Here is a 17,025-nt window from a genome sequence, read left to right on the forward strand (position 1 = left end):
TACAGCTGAATTTGTCATCAGAGTCCTTCCATTAGTCATGCCCCATGGAAGAAAAAATGGCTCAGAAAATACTGTAAAAAATGCAGCTTCTGGTGACTTTGTGCCACGGATCTGTCACAGTTAGGCTCTTTTTTTTTTTTTTTTAATTTTTTTTTTAAACCCTTGTACTTCGGTGTATTGTCTCATAGGTGGCAGATTGGTAAGGGTGGGCAATGGGGGTCAAGTGACTTGCCCAGGGTCACACAGCTGGGAAGTGGCTGAGGCCGGGTTTGAACCTAGGACCTCCTGTCTCTAGGCCTGACTCTCACTCCACTGAGCTACCCAGCTGCCCCCAGTTAGGCTCTTTTACTAGTCTCTGAGTCCCAGATCTAAGACAGCTCAGTAACTGGCTCCTCCTCCATCTCTCCCCTGAGAAACCCACAGATTCAAAGCTAAAGGCATTCTCAGATATCCTGACAACTGGGCTGCTTTACTGTTGACAAGAACCCATCAGTTTCCTGCTCTTTCCTTAGTCCAAGCATCCTCATCCTGAGCAAGCGGAGTGATGAGAAACAGCCTTCAAACTCCAGCACTGAAAATGCTGCCTTTATGTGCTGGATGTAAGTGGAAGACAAGTGGTACATTCCTTGACACTCCTGACTGCAACTGCCCCTTTCTTGCCCTCACAGGTCTGTCCTCCTTGTGGTACCAATGACGAAATACAACTGAGTCAAATAATAATCGCTAACCTGTACAGAGTTTTAACATTTGCAAAGCACTGTAAATAGATATGGTTCTGAAAAAAAGAACATTCTGTGATCATCTTTAAATTAAGAATAAGGAACAGAAATGAATATTCGATTAATAAAATAGCTTTTTTAAAACCTTTACTTTCCATCTTAGAATCAATGATTCTAAGGCAGAAGAGTGGTAAGGGCTAGGCAATGGGGGTTAAGGGACTTGCCCAGGGTCACACAGCTAGGAAGTGTCTGAGGTCAGATAATATAATAGTATTAAATGGTCTGTATTGTGTTTTGTTAAGGGAAAAAGAAAGATATTGGGTTTTCTGTATGTCTTACCACATGCTTAAAAGAAACAGGTCTAAGATAAGGACCAACTGAAGAAATTAAAAAATAATTCCCTATGAATGGCAAAACAAAACTTTTATTAATAACGATAACATATTTATGACACATTTGAATGTTATAAAGAACTCCATATGGATATTATCATATATATACACATTATCATATATATTATTTTCATAATACCCCTGTGAGACGGATAGCACAAATATTAGTGTTCCCACTTAACATATGAGGAAATTGAAGTTCAGAGAGATGATATAACTTGTCAAAGGTCATACAACTAGAAAATTATATGGCCAGAACTGAGACCCAATGCTTTTTCCACTATGTCATGCTGTATAGACCTGGGCTCCATAGATGGAAGATGGAGCAAGGAACCCCATACTTTTGCCTCATGTCGAATTATCTCTTATAGGAAAAGAAGATAACTCATAGGAACTGGAGAAATCTGGATAATTGTCATATTCTGTCTTTAGAGTTTCATTTTGAGTGAAGTATATGGAGTAAAAAGAAAAAAGAGGCTTTTGGGGCCACTCTTGTGGCTTGACTAACCACAATTGGAGAGAAAGGACCTGAGCACTTTCACTGTAGGTATGGAAGACTGCAATAATCTACTCTATAAAGTTCTCGTTGAGCTTCGACCCTGGAACTTCCCGAAAGGAGTAAGGGCTGCAACAATCCTGGATCTTGTTGTAACACCAGAGATGCAAACTGTAATGTGACTCCTAATTGAGCCAAAAGAACAGGCTACTTTGTTGACACCAGTACTTAATTAAAAATAAAGAGTAACCAGAGAAAGTGTGTCTAGGAAATAGCACACAAAAAGTACATCTATTATTGTTTTCTGTTCCTGCTTTGTTTTCATAGTGGTGTCACAGACTCAAAATGGATACATTTTGATAATGATAAATGATAATGATAAAATTGGCATCTTTGATATCATCCAGTTCAACTTCCTCATTTTGAAGATGAGAAAAATGAATTCAAGAGAATAAAGTGACCTCTCAATAAGGTTATTGATAAGGTTAGTGGAAGAGTCAGGACCATATGCAAGTCCTCTGGACTCCTAGGCATTTCTACCACTTCCTCTATATGATTTCTGATCATTTTTGCTACCCACATGAGGTTCTTGCTACCAAATAAGAAACTATTACCAGCCACTGGCAAAAAAATTTTGAACAGTAGATGGAGCTAGATCCTAGGAGGGGATGTGGTTGAGCAGTTCAAACCTTTTTAATAAATTTAAGAGGTCACACCTATGAAGCTCAAAGGTGAAGTTTGACCTCCAGAACTGAGTCTTAAGGAATTGCCACTGAGATCCTAGAAATGATTAAAAACAAAGATTCAGGAGATCTTCCGTCAGAATCTGAAAAGACTTAATAAATGATTATTAGAAGGGGTCCATTGAATGAAAAGGAAGGCATCTAATGATCAAAATATGCCAGACTATTGTGCTCACAGATGTCCCACATTATCCATGTTTTCAGGCTTTATCAATGTGTTGATTGGTTGTGCTGATTTTTTTTCTTCTTTTTCTTTTTGTCTTAAAAAAGTACTAATTGTTATATGAAACGACTCTGCAAAGGAAAGGGGGAGGAACATTGAGGAACACTATAATGATGTAAAAAACAGAAAACATTAATAAAAACTTATTTTAAAAAAACAAAAAACAAGACTGTACTGAGAATCTGGATCTTGCCCATGACAGAGACAGTGAATTGAGTTCTGAAGCATAAGGCAGGAATTCACAGAATTTGACAGAATCTCAGAGTCTAAAGGGCCCTTAGAAGTCATGTATTTCAACCCCTTTCTCCAGTATTCCTGCCTTTTCCAGCCTCTGTTTGAAAATGCCCACTTGCAGAGAAATCATGATTTCCAGAGGTAGTTTATTCCACTTTTGGATAGCATTAAGCTTTTCTTTACATAGCATTAAAATATTTTGTGCATTTATACAAAAGTTATCCTTTAAAAGAGGTAAAGTAGTAAATTCTATACTTTTGAGTGATCATTTTCAACTTTTAAAAAAAAGTGTCCTACTTTACTTATTTTTTTCTCCATGTGTTCCTCAAAACACAGAGACTTATTTTTATTCCCTTAGAAGATTTCTTCCAGGAAAGGTAAAGAATGTGGTCTGAATAGAACCATGATACACTAGGAGCATTTGTCAAGTCTTAGTCCCTACTAGGCCATCCAAGTCATATCCAGCCTCCCTCTGCCCTGGATCCTTACCAATCATAGCAAAGAGGTCCGAGTGGTACACAGAGCCTTCCCGTTGTTTGCTTTTTTCTAGTTGTGATCGGTAAAGAACTCTGGAAAGAACAAGCCCAAAGTAGGCACCAAATGTGTGGATGGTCATTGAGCCTCCGGCATCTTTCACCTGGCAGAAAAGAGACTGCTGAGGGAAGGACTGGTACTCTACCTGCTTCTTCCTTCTTCCCCATTCTCCAATTTCACTTTTCCCCACCCCTAAATTTTCACCCAAACTGGTCCCTTGTACCAAGTACTCATCCTTTCCCTACTTGCAGAAAAGTCAACCATATCCACCTCCCCTTTCTTAAAAATATCTAACACAATATCCTCACTACTACCACTACAACCACCCCCTAGAAAAGTGGGAAGAAATAATTCTGGGCTCTCACCCCAAGAAGACTGAGAAGGATGAACTCATTGACCCCAAACAGTGTGACCTCCAGTAGAGACATGAGCAGCAGCTGTACAGGGCTTGTCTTGCCCAACACTGCCCCAAATGAAATCAGAACAGCTCCAGTACAGAAATCAGCGTTGATCATGCTGGGAAGAATGGGAGGTTGGGAGGTGGGGTAAGGGGGAGAGAGTTTTGGAGAACAGGAATAGGAGATCATTAGATAGGCTGAAGGAAAGAACAAGGATGGGAGAGAAGTAAGGCAGGAAAAACTAAATCCTGCCCAGGGCCTGGATGAAACAACAGTTCAGATTTATATAGTTCTTTTCAATTCCCAAATATTCTAAAAAACATTCTCATTAGAGCCGAACACATCTCATGAAGTAGGTATTACCATGTTATCACCATTGGAAAAGAGAGGAAAGTGAGACTGAAAGAGATCAAGTGAGTAGCTCAGGGTCACATTAGTTACTGAGGGACAGAGTCTGGACTTGAATTCAAATCTCCTGACCCTCGTTCTAGTATAGAGCTTTAAAAAAAATCAATCAGGCTCTTGGAGGAGGGCTAAAAGAAACTAGGGGGAACAGAAGAAAGAGAAAGTGATATCAAACAAAAAATGGAAAAGAAAACTAATGATAGAGCTAAAAGAAACTGAGATTAAAGAAAACCACCAGTAGGATAATACATAAGGCAGTAGACCTAAATAGAAATGAGGCAACAAATTAAAAAGAAAAATGATTTGCCTCTGTCTCTCCTTCCAATTTCTTCTGCATAAGAAGGCTAGAGAGGGGTTATTCAGGAAAGTTTCTAGAGGAACAGGTGTTGGGGTGACTACCACATGGACTCCTGGATGTGGCCCTACAGAAAAAGGAAAAGAGTAGGGAAGACAGCACTTTTCCATCTTTCATCAACACCCCCTCACCTTTCTACACCAATGTGGATCTTGCCTCCATGAAAGGAGTGGAGGAAACCCTGGACCAGAGTGGACCACTGCAAAGAAAAGGCCGACAGGAGGAAGTTGAAACCAATGCTGCTAAACCCATAGCGTTGTAGGAAGGTCATCAGAAAACCAAAACCAATGAAGATCATGGTATGGACATCTTGAAAACCTGAGGAGAAGGGAGAGTCTGAGATCAGACACTTGGATCTGGAAGAGACTCCATTAGAAGCAATTCATTGGACAGATTCCCACTAAAATCCAAAGAAGGTGTTTATTCAGCCAGATATGCTCCCTGAAGAGCCCCCTCCCTCATCCAAAGCCCTCCAGCTGCTGTACCTCTTTCCCATATTGCTTTCTCCTCTTCAGACTGGCCTGAACTGCCTCGGAGCTGGAAAGTGAGCCTATAAAACTCCCCAAGTGTGGCTTTGGGTGGGAGATGAACCATTTCATTTTGTCCTTTGGCTGGACTTTCCAGAGCCTGGCAGCTTGAACCAGTATGACCTAGATGAGTTTTGGGTCCCCCTAACAGAGCAGTTCTTAACCTTTTTTGTGCCATGGACCCCTTTGGCAGTCAAGTAAAGCCTATAGAACTCCTCAGGTTAATATTGTTAAATGCCCAACAAACAAAAGAAACCAATTACACTGAAATAAAAATGAAATTTTCCCCAAGGTCACAGATTCACCCTGACATGTATCCAGAGACCCTTTGAGGGTTAAGAACCAGGAGAGAACTGCATTTCCATCCCACTCTGAAGGACAAGAAATTTGAACAATCCTTTTGAAAATATTCCTTACCCTACTTGCCTGGTCTCTACATCTCTCACATCCCCAATTGTTAAGATGTTGCATAACCTTCATCTGCCTTGTTGCAGTGCCATTTTCATTCTTATTGTGAAAATGGAGCCAAGTAGGCTTCCCAGTTTAAGCAGTTCTATCTTTTTGGAAGTCCTTTCTGCTGTCTAAACTCTATCCCTTCTGCCTTAGGGATAGGTTTCTCCTCTTGCCCCTATTTTGTTCTATTCCCCTTTGGCCTACATTTATATACCTATTTCATAAACTTGACATTATCTGCACTCAAAAAAAATTGCAGACACGGATAATAATAACTTACTTAGCTTTACAAAGCTAAATGTAATATTTGACTTTCTCTGAGCAACATCACATTACTTTTCCTACTTTAGCTAGACAGATACTTGCATTCTCTAGATATCCATTGAATGAGAGGAGTTTCCAGATCTAGATGGAAGTCCTGATGAATGGATTCAATGGGGAAGAGTGTCTCTATTATATATATGGGATACAATATCCTAATAGAGATCTACCAATTTATGTCCAACTAGCTACTTCTTCTGGGCCTGAGAAGAGAGAGCCAAACTGAACACATCTTATGTCTTGGGTTGTAGGTTTTTAAATGACACAGGATGACCCGTGATGATGAAGGGAGCCATAAAACTTTGGCTAGTTCCCAACACCATCATTCAGGTGACCTAGGATTAGCCCACGTAGCCATGCTAATAGAAAGGGCCAAATGGCAAAATAAAGGAAACCAGAAAGGAAGACTTTAGAGAACACAGGGAACCTGTGTCTGGGAACCTGACCAAGAATGGGTTGGATGACCCATCACTTGTCAGAGATATAGGAGAATGACTTCCTGTTTAAAATCAGTTGGATTACAAGATCTCTGGGGTCCCTTCCAACTCAAATTCCAGGATTCTGGAAAGGTATATTCTGGTTGTTCATGATCAGCAAGCTGCTCTGGAATTAAATACTTCAGATGAAGCAAAAAGTGGTGAAAATGTATATGTACATAATTAATTTTGTTATGTAATTATTCAGTCATGACCAACTCTTCATGGCCTGATGGATCATAGCACACTGCTATGGCCCTTTCCAAATGAATCCATTCCTCAGAATTTCAGTCTAGATTTGGAGATTCTCCTTGTTCAATGGATATTTAGAGAATGAAAACTCATTTTAGTATTAGTCTAACTAAAGTAGGAAAAGTAATATAATTTTGCTCATAGAAGTCAAATATTGGGGGCAGCTGGGTAACTCAGTGGATTGAGAGCCAAGCCTAGAGATGGGAGGTCCTAGGTTCAAATCTGGCCTCAGACACTTCCCAGCTGTGTGACCCTGGGTAAGTCACTTGACCCCCATTGCCTAGCCCTTACCACTCTTCTGCCTTAGAATCAATATATAGTATACATAGGCCTAAGTATTGAACACTATCCCTCTCCTGATTAAAGACTTGGTTTTTCTGACTATTAATAGTTCTGTGTTTTTTACAAGCAAATAATATATAGGCAGACATATCACATATATAATATATAACAGAGGCAGATTCATAGAGAGGTTCACAGCACTGAAGGCAAGCCAACAGAATTGGGTCTGCCAGGTTTTGAAATAGTCTTCTCCTTCCCGCACACCCACTCTCCTTCTACCTTCCAGCCCTGAGAGAGCAAGACTGTACATGTAGCCAACACACCCAGATGGAACCTCACCCTGCAACTTGTCTCCCAGAGGCCGATAAAAAGCTCCCTTAAAGCCCAACACAGAGGAAACCAAAATGAAAACCAGCCTCCTACCTAAATCAGTTGAATCTGCTTTAGCAAACACTTATCGAGTCTATGTGTGCAGAGCCAAATACTGGTTGTTGAGGGAAGATTCCGTGGAGAGAAAACAGACTCCCCACCCATGGGGAGCTCCCCGTGTACCAGATTGATATAGAGGACGACATGACAAGAGCACTGGAAAAATGCAATAAGCGGTATGTGAGGTTAGAGGTGGGAGGAACATGGTAGTCATTTGTGGGAGTAAATGAGGAAAAGCTTCATGAATAGGGAATCATTCCAGTTAGGTTTTCAAGAATGAGGATTGAAAGGAATTCACAGGAATACAGATTTAGAATTTTTGGTAGAAATCTAGTCTGCCAGGCCTGGAGTCAAGAAGACCTGGGTTCAAATCTGACCTCAGATACTTTCTAGCTGTGTGACCCTGGGCAAGTCACTCAGTTCTAATTGCCTAGTTCTTTCTGCTCTTCTACCTTGGAACCAATCCTTGGTATGGATTCTAAGACAAAAAGGCAAGGTTTTTTTTAGTTTTTTAGTTTTTTTTTAAAAGAAGCTCTCTAATCCAATTCTCTCATTTTACAGATATAGAAATGGAGGCCCTAAGAGGTTAGGTGACCTATTCAAAGTCATATAGTTAGTAAGGGACTAGGTAGGATTTGAACCCAGGTTTCCTGACTCCAAAGTCAGTCCTCTTTCTATTATCACATATGGCCTTGTCAACCTGGAATCTAGAGACCCCAAGTTTGTCCATGAGAGAATTGCCTGGAGGGAAGTCTCAGACTTAGCCATTTCAGAGTGAATAATAGACTTTAAGATACTTAATGACCCTAGTTAGGTGGAGCTAAAAGATCTAATCAAAAGTTAACTACTGGGGGCAGCTGGGTAGCTCAGTGAATTGAGAGCCAGGCCTAGAAAAGGGAGGTCCTAGGTTCAAGTCTGACCTCAGACACTTCCCAGCTGTGTGACCCTGGGCAAGTCACTTGACCCCCATTGCCTACCCTTACCACTCTTCTGCCTTGGAGCCAATACACAGTATTGACTCCAAGATGGAAGGTAAGGGTTTAAAAAAAAAAAAGTTAACTACCCTTTTGTCCTGGTAGTTTCTCTCATTTTAACAGGGTCCTTTCCCAGGTAGCCCAGCCCTCAGCTGGACCTTTCCTTTGTATTCATTGTAAAGCATCAGCCTCTCCCTGACAATCTAGTCTTGGGTTTCCCCTTTCCTTGTAACCATGGTAATGCCAATCAATCATGCTCCCATTCCCTCAGCTCCCCAAAAGATATATAAATTCCCCAAATTCTATTGTTCCTTGGAGCCATTATCTAGCACAGTGATCCTTCCAGGGATACAGTCCCAGAGTCCCAGGGTTTAGGCCCTGTAAAGTTCTTGGTGCTGAGCTCTGTGTAGCCACCGAATATTGGACCTATCCCTTTCCTGATTAAAGATTTGGTTTTTCTGACTATTTAAGTAGTTCCATGTTTTTTCCAAGTTAGCAACCTCTTTTCAACAATTTAGGAGGGAAGAAACATTCTAGACACAAGAAATAATGTAAGCAATGGCAAATAAGTGAAAGAGGACAGGTTAAGGAGCTAGAGCAGTCAATCTATCATGAGATGATAGCACTAGAACAACAGGGTAGCACTAGATAGTCAAGAGCCTTGAATGACTGGTCAAGGAGATTGAATTTCAGTAGCCAATAAGGAGACAAGATTTTTAAGAAGTCATAAAACTGGGCCCATGATAAGAAAGAACTATCTAGTAACCTCAAGAATGGGCTGGGATTGAGAGAGAATAGTGGCAAGAAGACCTTTCATGAGTCTGTCTGTCAGTAAGCATTTATTAATCACCTACAATGTATCAGGTGCCAGGCAGCTAGGTGGCAAAGTAGATAGAGCACTAGGTCTAGAGTCAGGAAGATTCATTTTCCTGAGTTCAAATCTGACCTTGGACACTAGCTGTGTGACCCTGGGGAAGTCACTTGACCTTGTTTGCTTCAGTTTCCTCATCTGTAAAATGAGCTGGAGAAGGAATGACAAACTATTCCAATATCTCTGCCAACAAAGACCCAAATGGGGTCATAAAGAGTTGGACACAACTGAAAATTCAACAACAAAAATGTGCCAAGTACTGTGCTAAGGGATAGAGATACAAAAAGAGGTAAAATAAATTCAATCCCTGCACACAGGGAGCTTATGATCCATTTGGAAAGACCACAACAAAAGCAAATATGTACAAACTATATGTGGACAAAACAGGAAACAATTAAAAGAGGGATAGCACTAGAATTAAGAGGGATTGGGAAAGGCTTCTGGTAAAAGAAGGGATTTTAGTTGGGACTTAAATGAAAGAAAGGAAGCCAATAGGTGGAGTTGAGGAGGAAGATCATTCCAGGCATGGGGAATAACCAGAGAAAATTCTGAGTTGAGAGATGGAGTGCCTTGTTCATGGAACATCAAAGAGGCCAGTATCACTGGACTGAAGAGTATGTGAAGGGGAGCCAGATAGGAGAGGACTACATTATGAAGAGCTCTGAACACCAAGCAGATGGTTTTGCGTCTTATCCTGGAGGTTATAGAGAGCCACTGCAGGTTAATGGATAGGGAGCAGGTTATAATTATGTTAACTCTGGAACAACACGGAACTACTAAAGTAGTCAGAAAAACCAAGTCTTTAATCAGGAGAGAGATCATTCAATATTTGGCCACCTCACAGAGTCAAGCGCCCAAAACCACACAGAAGATAACTGTGCTAGAGCATCCTCCAAAGGACAATAGAATTTAGGGAACTTATATATCTCCTGGGGAACTGGGGACAGGGAAGTATGACTGATTGGCTTTACAATGGCTACAAAGAAATGAGAAGTCCAAGGCAGGATTATCCAGGAGAGGCTGAAGCTTACAATGGATACAAAAGGGAAGGATACAGCCAAGGGCTGGGCTACCTGGGAAAGAACTTTGATACAATGGGAGAAACTACTAAGACAAAAGGGTACTTAACATTTGATTTAGATCCACTAATTCCAACTAGGACCATTAAGTACCTTAAGGTCTATTATTCAATCTGAAATGGCTAAATCTGAAACTTCCTTTGGGGTGAATTCTCAAGGGAATAGGGGCAGAATTGGGATTTTGTGAAGATGGGATTAACTCTCCCCTGTCCATTTTTAGATTTAATCACCAGAAGTATACACCCCACTTATCCTTAAGTAGGGGAGGTCTGTGATCCACATGTACAATAGTGGGTGAGGAATCAGAATTGACTGACTGCCCGTGGGCAGTCCTAAGCAAAACTTTAGCTGTAATTGGTCTATGAAAAGTGGAAGGAAGGCACAGGAAGTGACAAAAGGAATGGTCTTTACAAGTGGTAAGAACTTCCTGTGAGGAGGTCTTTCACCTTCAACTTGACCCTGGAGGAGCTCTAGCTGAGGACCTCAGACTGCTTTTCTGTTTTCCCTTAGAACTACCACATGGGTGAATGAAAAAGGCTGACTTCCTTTATCTGGGTTTTCCTGGAGGTACTAGCCTCTGGAGAGGCCCCTTGTCTTAGAGGAGGTCTCATGGCTAAAAACCATTCTTTAATTTACCTCTGGCCCCCTTTGCTGGAGCCTCTTAAGCCCTACCTGGTTCATACTGTGCCAGAGTAAATATCTACTCTCTATGATTTTCTTACTTTCACTCTTTCTCCTTTTGTAAATAAACTACCAATAAAAGTCATTTGAAATTGAGTAATAATTTCTGGCAACCACACTCTTATAAATTTAGTCCAACCCTTTTGTTTTTACCCCTTACATTCTAGCCCTTACAGTCTCCAGATTTCAAGTTGACAATTATGAGACTATTGCAATTACTAAAGTGGGAAGTGATAAGGAGTGACAGCTGTGGAAACAGAGAGATACAAGAATTGTTCAAAGGTAGTATTGACAGATCTGGCAATTTTGATTGAATAGGAATGATAAGGTAGTAAAAGAATCAAAGATGAACCCGAGGTTACAAACACAGAAGGACAAGTATAATGGTGCCACTGACAAAACAGTAAATAAGTCAAAAGGAAAAATAGACTTGGGGGGGAAAAGCAGTTCTATAAATGATGAATCTGAGGTGGGACCTTAAGGTGATGTTCTTCAGGCCCTTGGAGACAGGGTTTGAACTCAGAAGAGAGGCCAGTTGGGGGCAAATGGGTGGCCCAGTGGATAGAGAGCCAGGCCTAGAAATGGGTGGACTTGGGTTCAAATCTGACCTTAGACACTTCATAGCTGTTTGACCTTTGTGAAAGAGAATTCTTTACTCTATTGACCATCTTGAGTTAACTTTAACTTAAGTACCCCTAACTCACTAGACTGAAAACAGGATTAACTCTCCTTTGTCTACTTTTAAATTGAATCAACAAAAGATTGAACACTCTACTTAGTACTAGGTGAGAAGCTAGCAAGGTACTTGAAAAATTCACACCCTTAGCTGTGAATCTTTTTTGATGAGAACTAACCTTCAGAAGGTGAGAAGTTGATCCCATAGACACTGCCTACCTTGGCAGTCTAGACAATTTGGAAACTGTGATTAGTCCTTGTGAAGAGAAGTAGGGACAAGAAGCAAGCCCTGAACTCCCTCAGAGCAGATTGTCTTTGAGAAGATAGTCTGAAGAGTTTGTCTTCTGGAGGTAGTCTTCTAACTGGGGAGAGTCTTCAAGGGAGTTTGGATCGTGGGCTTGGAGCTCAGCTTCAAATTAGACTCTGACTCCTGGACTACTTCATCGGGTGAGTAAAAGACTGACTTCTTTCCTAGTTTCCTAAGGGACTAGCTTCCATCTTGGAGGAGGGCCGTGTGGTTACTCACTACCAGCCTTCCTGGTTGAGAGTTAATTAATCTCTGCCTGGATTAAGCAGACCCAGAGTAAACATTTAAATTGATAGGATAGATAACCTCTCTAACCTCTTCATATTTCTCTATTTTATTGTTTCCTTTCCATTTTGTAAATATTTGTAAATAAAAAAAAAAAAGAAGAGGCCAATGGTAGAGATATAGATTTTGGAGTTAATTATGTTTAAATAATATTTGAAGCTATGAGAATGAATAAAATACAAGGAAGATAATACATACATAGGACAGTACTGTATGGATCATCTACCTTCCAGAAGTGGGAAGTGTAAAAAGCCGTAAGAGACAGAAGAGTGATTAAATAAAATAAGAAAGAGAATATTCCCTCTGAAGCTAAGGGAGGAGAAAGTATTTGGTCAGAAAGAATGGTAAATGGTGTCAAATACTACAGAAAGATAAAAAAGGATGAAGACTGAAAAAAAGGATTTGGTGATTCAGAAGCCATTTGGTGACTTTGGAAAGTAGTTTAATAAAGGGAGTTAGGGCGTGGTAAGAGTGGGTGGTAAGGAAGTGTATATAGTTTGTTTTTTTTCCTAAAACCCTTACCTTCCGTCTTGGTTGGCTCCAAGGCAGAAGAGTGGTAAGGGTAGGCAATGGGGGTCAAGTGACTTGCCCAGGGTCACACAGCTGGGAAGTGTCTGAGGTCAGATTTGAACCTAGGACCTCCTGTCTCTAGGCCTGACTCTCAATCCACTGAGCTACCCAGCTGCCCCCAAGTGTATATAGTTTTAAAAGTTAGGCAATGAGTAGACTGCCATATTGTACTGTTAACTCATTCTGATCTTGTAATTTACCAAAAACTAGATATCATTTTCAGACAAACTGCTATATAAACCACATGTCCTCCATCTTGTGCTTGCATGGTCAACTTATTGAAACTGAGTATAAAGCTTTATGCTTATCTTTATTAAATTTCATCTTATTAGACTCAACTCAGTTTTCTTTTATTTTTTTAAACCCTTCCCTTCCATCTTAAAACTAATCCTAAATCTTGGCTCCAAGACAGTTTTGATAGTGCTCCAGGTGTTCAGGGAGGACAGATGTGTTGTTATTAGTAAGTGAACTAAATACTGATGTTTTTTGTTTTGATTTGGTTTTGCATTACAGCTTTCTGTAATAATAATAAAAGTTTTAGTAAAAAAAAAAAAGACCTAGGTAAATGGAGTTAAGTGACTTACCCAAGGTCACACAGCTAAAAAAATGTCTTGAGGCCAAATTTGTCCCCAGGACCTCCCATTTCTGGATTTGGCTTTCTATCCACTGAGCTACCTAGTTGCCTCTTCCACCCAGTTTTCCAACCTGTGGAGAAATTTTTGGATACTGATTCTTTCATCTAGGATGTTAGCTATCCTTAGCTGTGTCCTTTGCAAAATTTGATAAATCAAATCATAATAATGTCAAACAAAGGGCAAAGCACAGATTCCCAGGGCACTTCACTGGAGACCTTCTTGTGAGTTCTTCTGTGACTAGATGGAATGAAGAGAGACTGAAGGATGATACTGAGAAATGTTAAGAAACAGAGAAAGGGAGTTTCAGTCTGAGTGCTTAGTTAAGAAGAGACTATAATCATCATCTGCTTTAAAAGTGGGAATTGGGGTACGATTGGAAGCAATGGTGAGAAAGTTGGAATAGTCAATGGCGGAAATGATACAGGAGGAATCAATAAGAACAATTTATTTTAGGCATGACTTCTTTTTATTCTAGATTATTAGAGCTAGCTATAATATATAGTACAAGTAAGGTGTGAAAAGCATATAAGGAGAGTTACAAAGGACTGTTCAAGTTCTGGGGGAAGAAAGATCGTATCTAACCAGGGCCACAGCTTGTTAGGGACAAAGCTAAAACCCCTCCCCACCAAAGACATCCTTCAGGGGCTTGGTCTACAGGAAATGGTGGGGTACTTCAATGAGAGAGATTTAGGTTAAAGGTAAGAAAGATTTGGGCATCGGAGGTCCATGAAACCAGAAATCAGTTTTGGCAGATGACTGGGGATGAGGAAGCTTTTGGAATCTTCTCTGAGGAGAGGAAAAGAGAAGTGAACTGTCTCGTGTAGCTTAAATGTTCATCCAAATGGTTCTGAGTATACAGACAGGGAAGGAGACTTACTGTTCATTCTCCTCTCTGCTAAGACTAGAACCTCAGATCGTTGGGCTGACCCCTCTGGGTTCATGCCTCTGTTTTCTGCTTGACTAATAGTTGCCATCATTTCTTTAAAATGAACAATAATATTTATACTACCACTTGGTTTGTTTGGAGTCAAAACTCAGTCTCCAAAGCTATACTCCATATCCTGGAACAGGGTAACTGAAGATTATCCTTCCCCCTGATGAGGCTGTGTGAAGAAGATGGACAAGATGACCTCTCAAAATCCCTCCCAGAATAGGCATCTTTGGAAAGTAACATGTGGCTTTGGCTCCTGTCACTCACCCCAAATAGTACTCATGCCATTTATCAGAGGTAGTATATTGGCTCTCTAAAGACAGTTCCAAATCCACATTTCAGCTTCAATAAACAATCATTAAGCACCTGCTATATGTAAACCATCCTGCTAGACTCTAGAAACATATAGACAAAAAAGAAATAGTCCTTGCCCACAAAGAGGAACTAGAGTGCCTGGAGTCAGGAAGGTCTAATTTAAAATCTGACTTCAGATATTTACTAGCTATATGACCCTGGGCAAATCATTTAACTTCTTCCTGCCTCAGTTTCCTTATCTGTAAAATGAGGATAATAATAGCATCTACCTCCAAGGGTTATCCTGAGTGTAAGACAACACATACAAAGTTCTTTGTAAATCTTATTATGGATCCTAGCTGTTGTTATTATGATTCTCTGGCCCTACATTCCTCTCTGCTCCATAGTCCACTCTTTAAAATGGGATAACAGAGCCCTGAAGAGGCATGAAGTTAGGGATTGGAAAGCTGGAAAAGACCCTTTACTCTGTCCTTTCCTAGAGCTATATCTAAGCCACAGGCAATAAATGGCCTCTCCTCTTCTCTGAGAAGATTCCAAAAGCTTCCTCATCCCCAACTGCCCCCCACAACTGATTTCTGGTTCCACAGACCTCTGATGTCAAGGTCTTTCTTACCTTTAACCTAAATCTCTTTCATTGCACTACCATTCCCTGCAGTCCCAGCCCCTGAAGGATGTCTTTGGGGAGGGAAGAAGGCAGTGAGCTTTGTCCCTAACTAGCTGTGACCCTGGGCAGTCATTCATCATCTTGGTTAGATTCAGTCTTCCTTTCCTCGGAACCATAACGTTTTGTAACTCATTCTTCTTATATACTAATCATGCATTACTTACTCCTAATATGTATTATGGTTAATTATAGTAATCCACGTTGTTGGTCTGTTGTTTCTGTCGTGCCTGACTCTTTGTGATTCTATTTGAGGTTTCTTGGTGAAGATCCTGGAGTGATTTTTGCCATTTTCTTCTCTAACTATTTATATAGATGAGGAAATTAGGACAAAGAAAGTTAAGTGACTTGCCCAGGGTCACTGACCTGGTAAGTGTTTGAGACCACATTTGAACTCTGGAAGATGAATCTTCCTGACTCAATCCCACTGTTCCACCTAGCTACCCTATATATATTATATATATATATATATATATATATATATATATATATATATATAGTTAGTTACTCCCTATATGTGCACATGCATATATAATATATAGTTATATATGTGTGTATAATATGCAGTTCTGTAATCTTTCTTTAAAATAGCAATAATATTTATGCCATCACTTGGTTTTATATATATATATATATAAAATTACAATATATATAGTTCTGTAACCTTCCTTTAAAATAGCAATAAAATTCATGCCATCATTTGGTATAATCTAGATCTATCTATAATTATATCATCCATCTATATGGTTATACCCTATGGTTATAAAGGATAGTAACTGACTATTTCCTATTATCCTAAATTATAAGATAAAGGTTGTCTTCATCTTTGCCAGCTCTCTCAACAACTAGTACCGTTTTTTGCACACAGTAGGCATTTAATAAACGTTTATTTCATTGAACTTAACCTCCCTGGGACCTTGGCTTCCTCATCTGTGCAACCGAAGGGTTAAATTATGTCCCTGGCTGTCCTATGATTCTAAGAGCACAGACCAAGTGAAGGTGGCAGACCCTCAGGCAGAGGCAATGACATGGGGATTGGCCAATTCCACAGATAAGTCAACAGTCCCAGGAACTCCCTTTAATCTCCTAAATGAAAGAGTCCGAAGGATACATCCGTCCTTCCCCGTCATGGGGAGGGGTGCGGGACGGCAAGCATCAAAGCCCTGGACTCTCAGCTTCTCTCAAAAGAAATACACCCCTTGAGGTCCCAAGTCCACCCAGTAGGAAAGTACAGGACAAAGAGGGCAGGGGGTGGAGTGGGTGGAAGGGGTGGCTTACTAATTTCACTTCCATCCTTTCTATTGCAATAATGAATGTTGGTAGGGGACAACTGGGTGACTCAGTGGATTGAGAGGTAGAGGTCCTAGCTGGGTGACCCTGGGCAAGTCACTTAACCCATCCATTGCCAAATATACAGTATTGATTCTAAGACAGAAAGTAAAGGTTTAAAAAAATTTTTTTTAATGAATGTTGTGTTTGGGGGAGAACCCATCAATCACTTCAGCTGTAGTTTGAGTAAGAGGGATAGAAGTTACATAGTCAATGATTTCCCAAAATCCGGGGGTGGATTATTCTGGAATGAGAGGGGAGAAGTGAAGCCCACAGAGCCAGAGGTTTAGGGGATATGGCAATATAATTTCTGTGTCTTTAGACTATAGCTTCTATTCTAGGGCTAAGAACCTGAGAATATAGTCTTTGATTACCTTCCATCCCCGAGGCCCTCAAAGTATTTGGGGAATTTATTTCTCTTCCTAAACCAGACAGACACCAGTATATGGAGACACTGAGAGGGGATGAGCCCT

At 40.4% G+C, this 17,025-nt stretch overlaps 1 protein-coding gene across 3 annotated transcripts in view; it reads right to left on the reverse strand.

Moving 5' to 3' along the window:
* The window catches only part of RHBG (Rh family B glycoprotein), a 29,831-nt gene that overhangs the window by 6,234 nt on the left and 6,572 nt on the right, over window positions 1–17,025 (reverse strand). For all 3 annotated transcript variants that reach the window (XM_044676406.1, XM_044676405.1, XM_044676404.1), the window contains 3 exons: window positions 4,631–4,817; window positions 3,707–3,857; window positions 3,297–3,444 (listed from right to left, as the gene is read on the reverse strand). In XM_044676406.1, the coding sequence (XP_044532341.1) occupies window positions 3,297–3,444; window positions 3,707–3,857; window positions 4,631–4,817 (486 nt within the window). The remainder of the gene's footprint in view (window positions 1–3,296; window positions 3,445–3,706; window positions 3,858–4,630; window positions 4,818–17,025) is intronic.

Source organism: Gracilinanus agilis, chromosome 4, assembly GCF_016433145.1.
Source record: "Gracilinanus agilis isolate LMUSP501 chromosome 4, AgileGrace, whole genome shotgun sequence".
NCBI lineage: Eukaryota > Metazoa > Chordata > Mammalia > Didelphimorphia > Didelphidae > Gracilinanus > Gracilinanus agilis.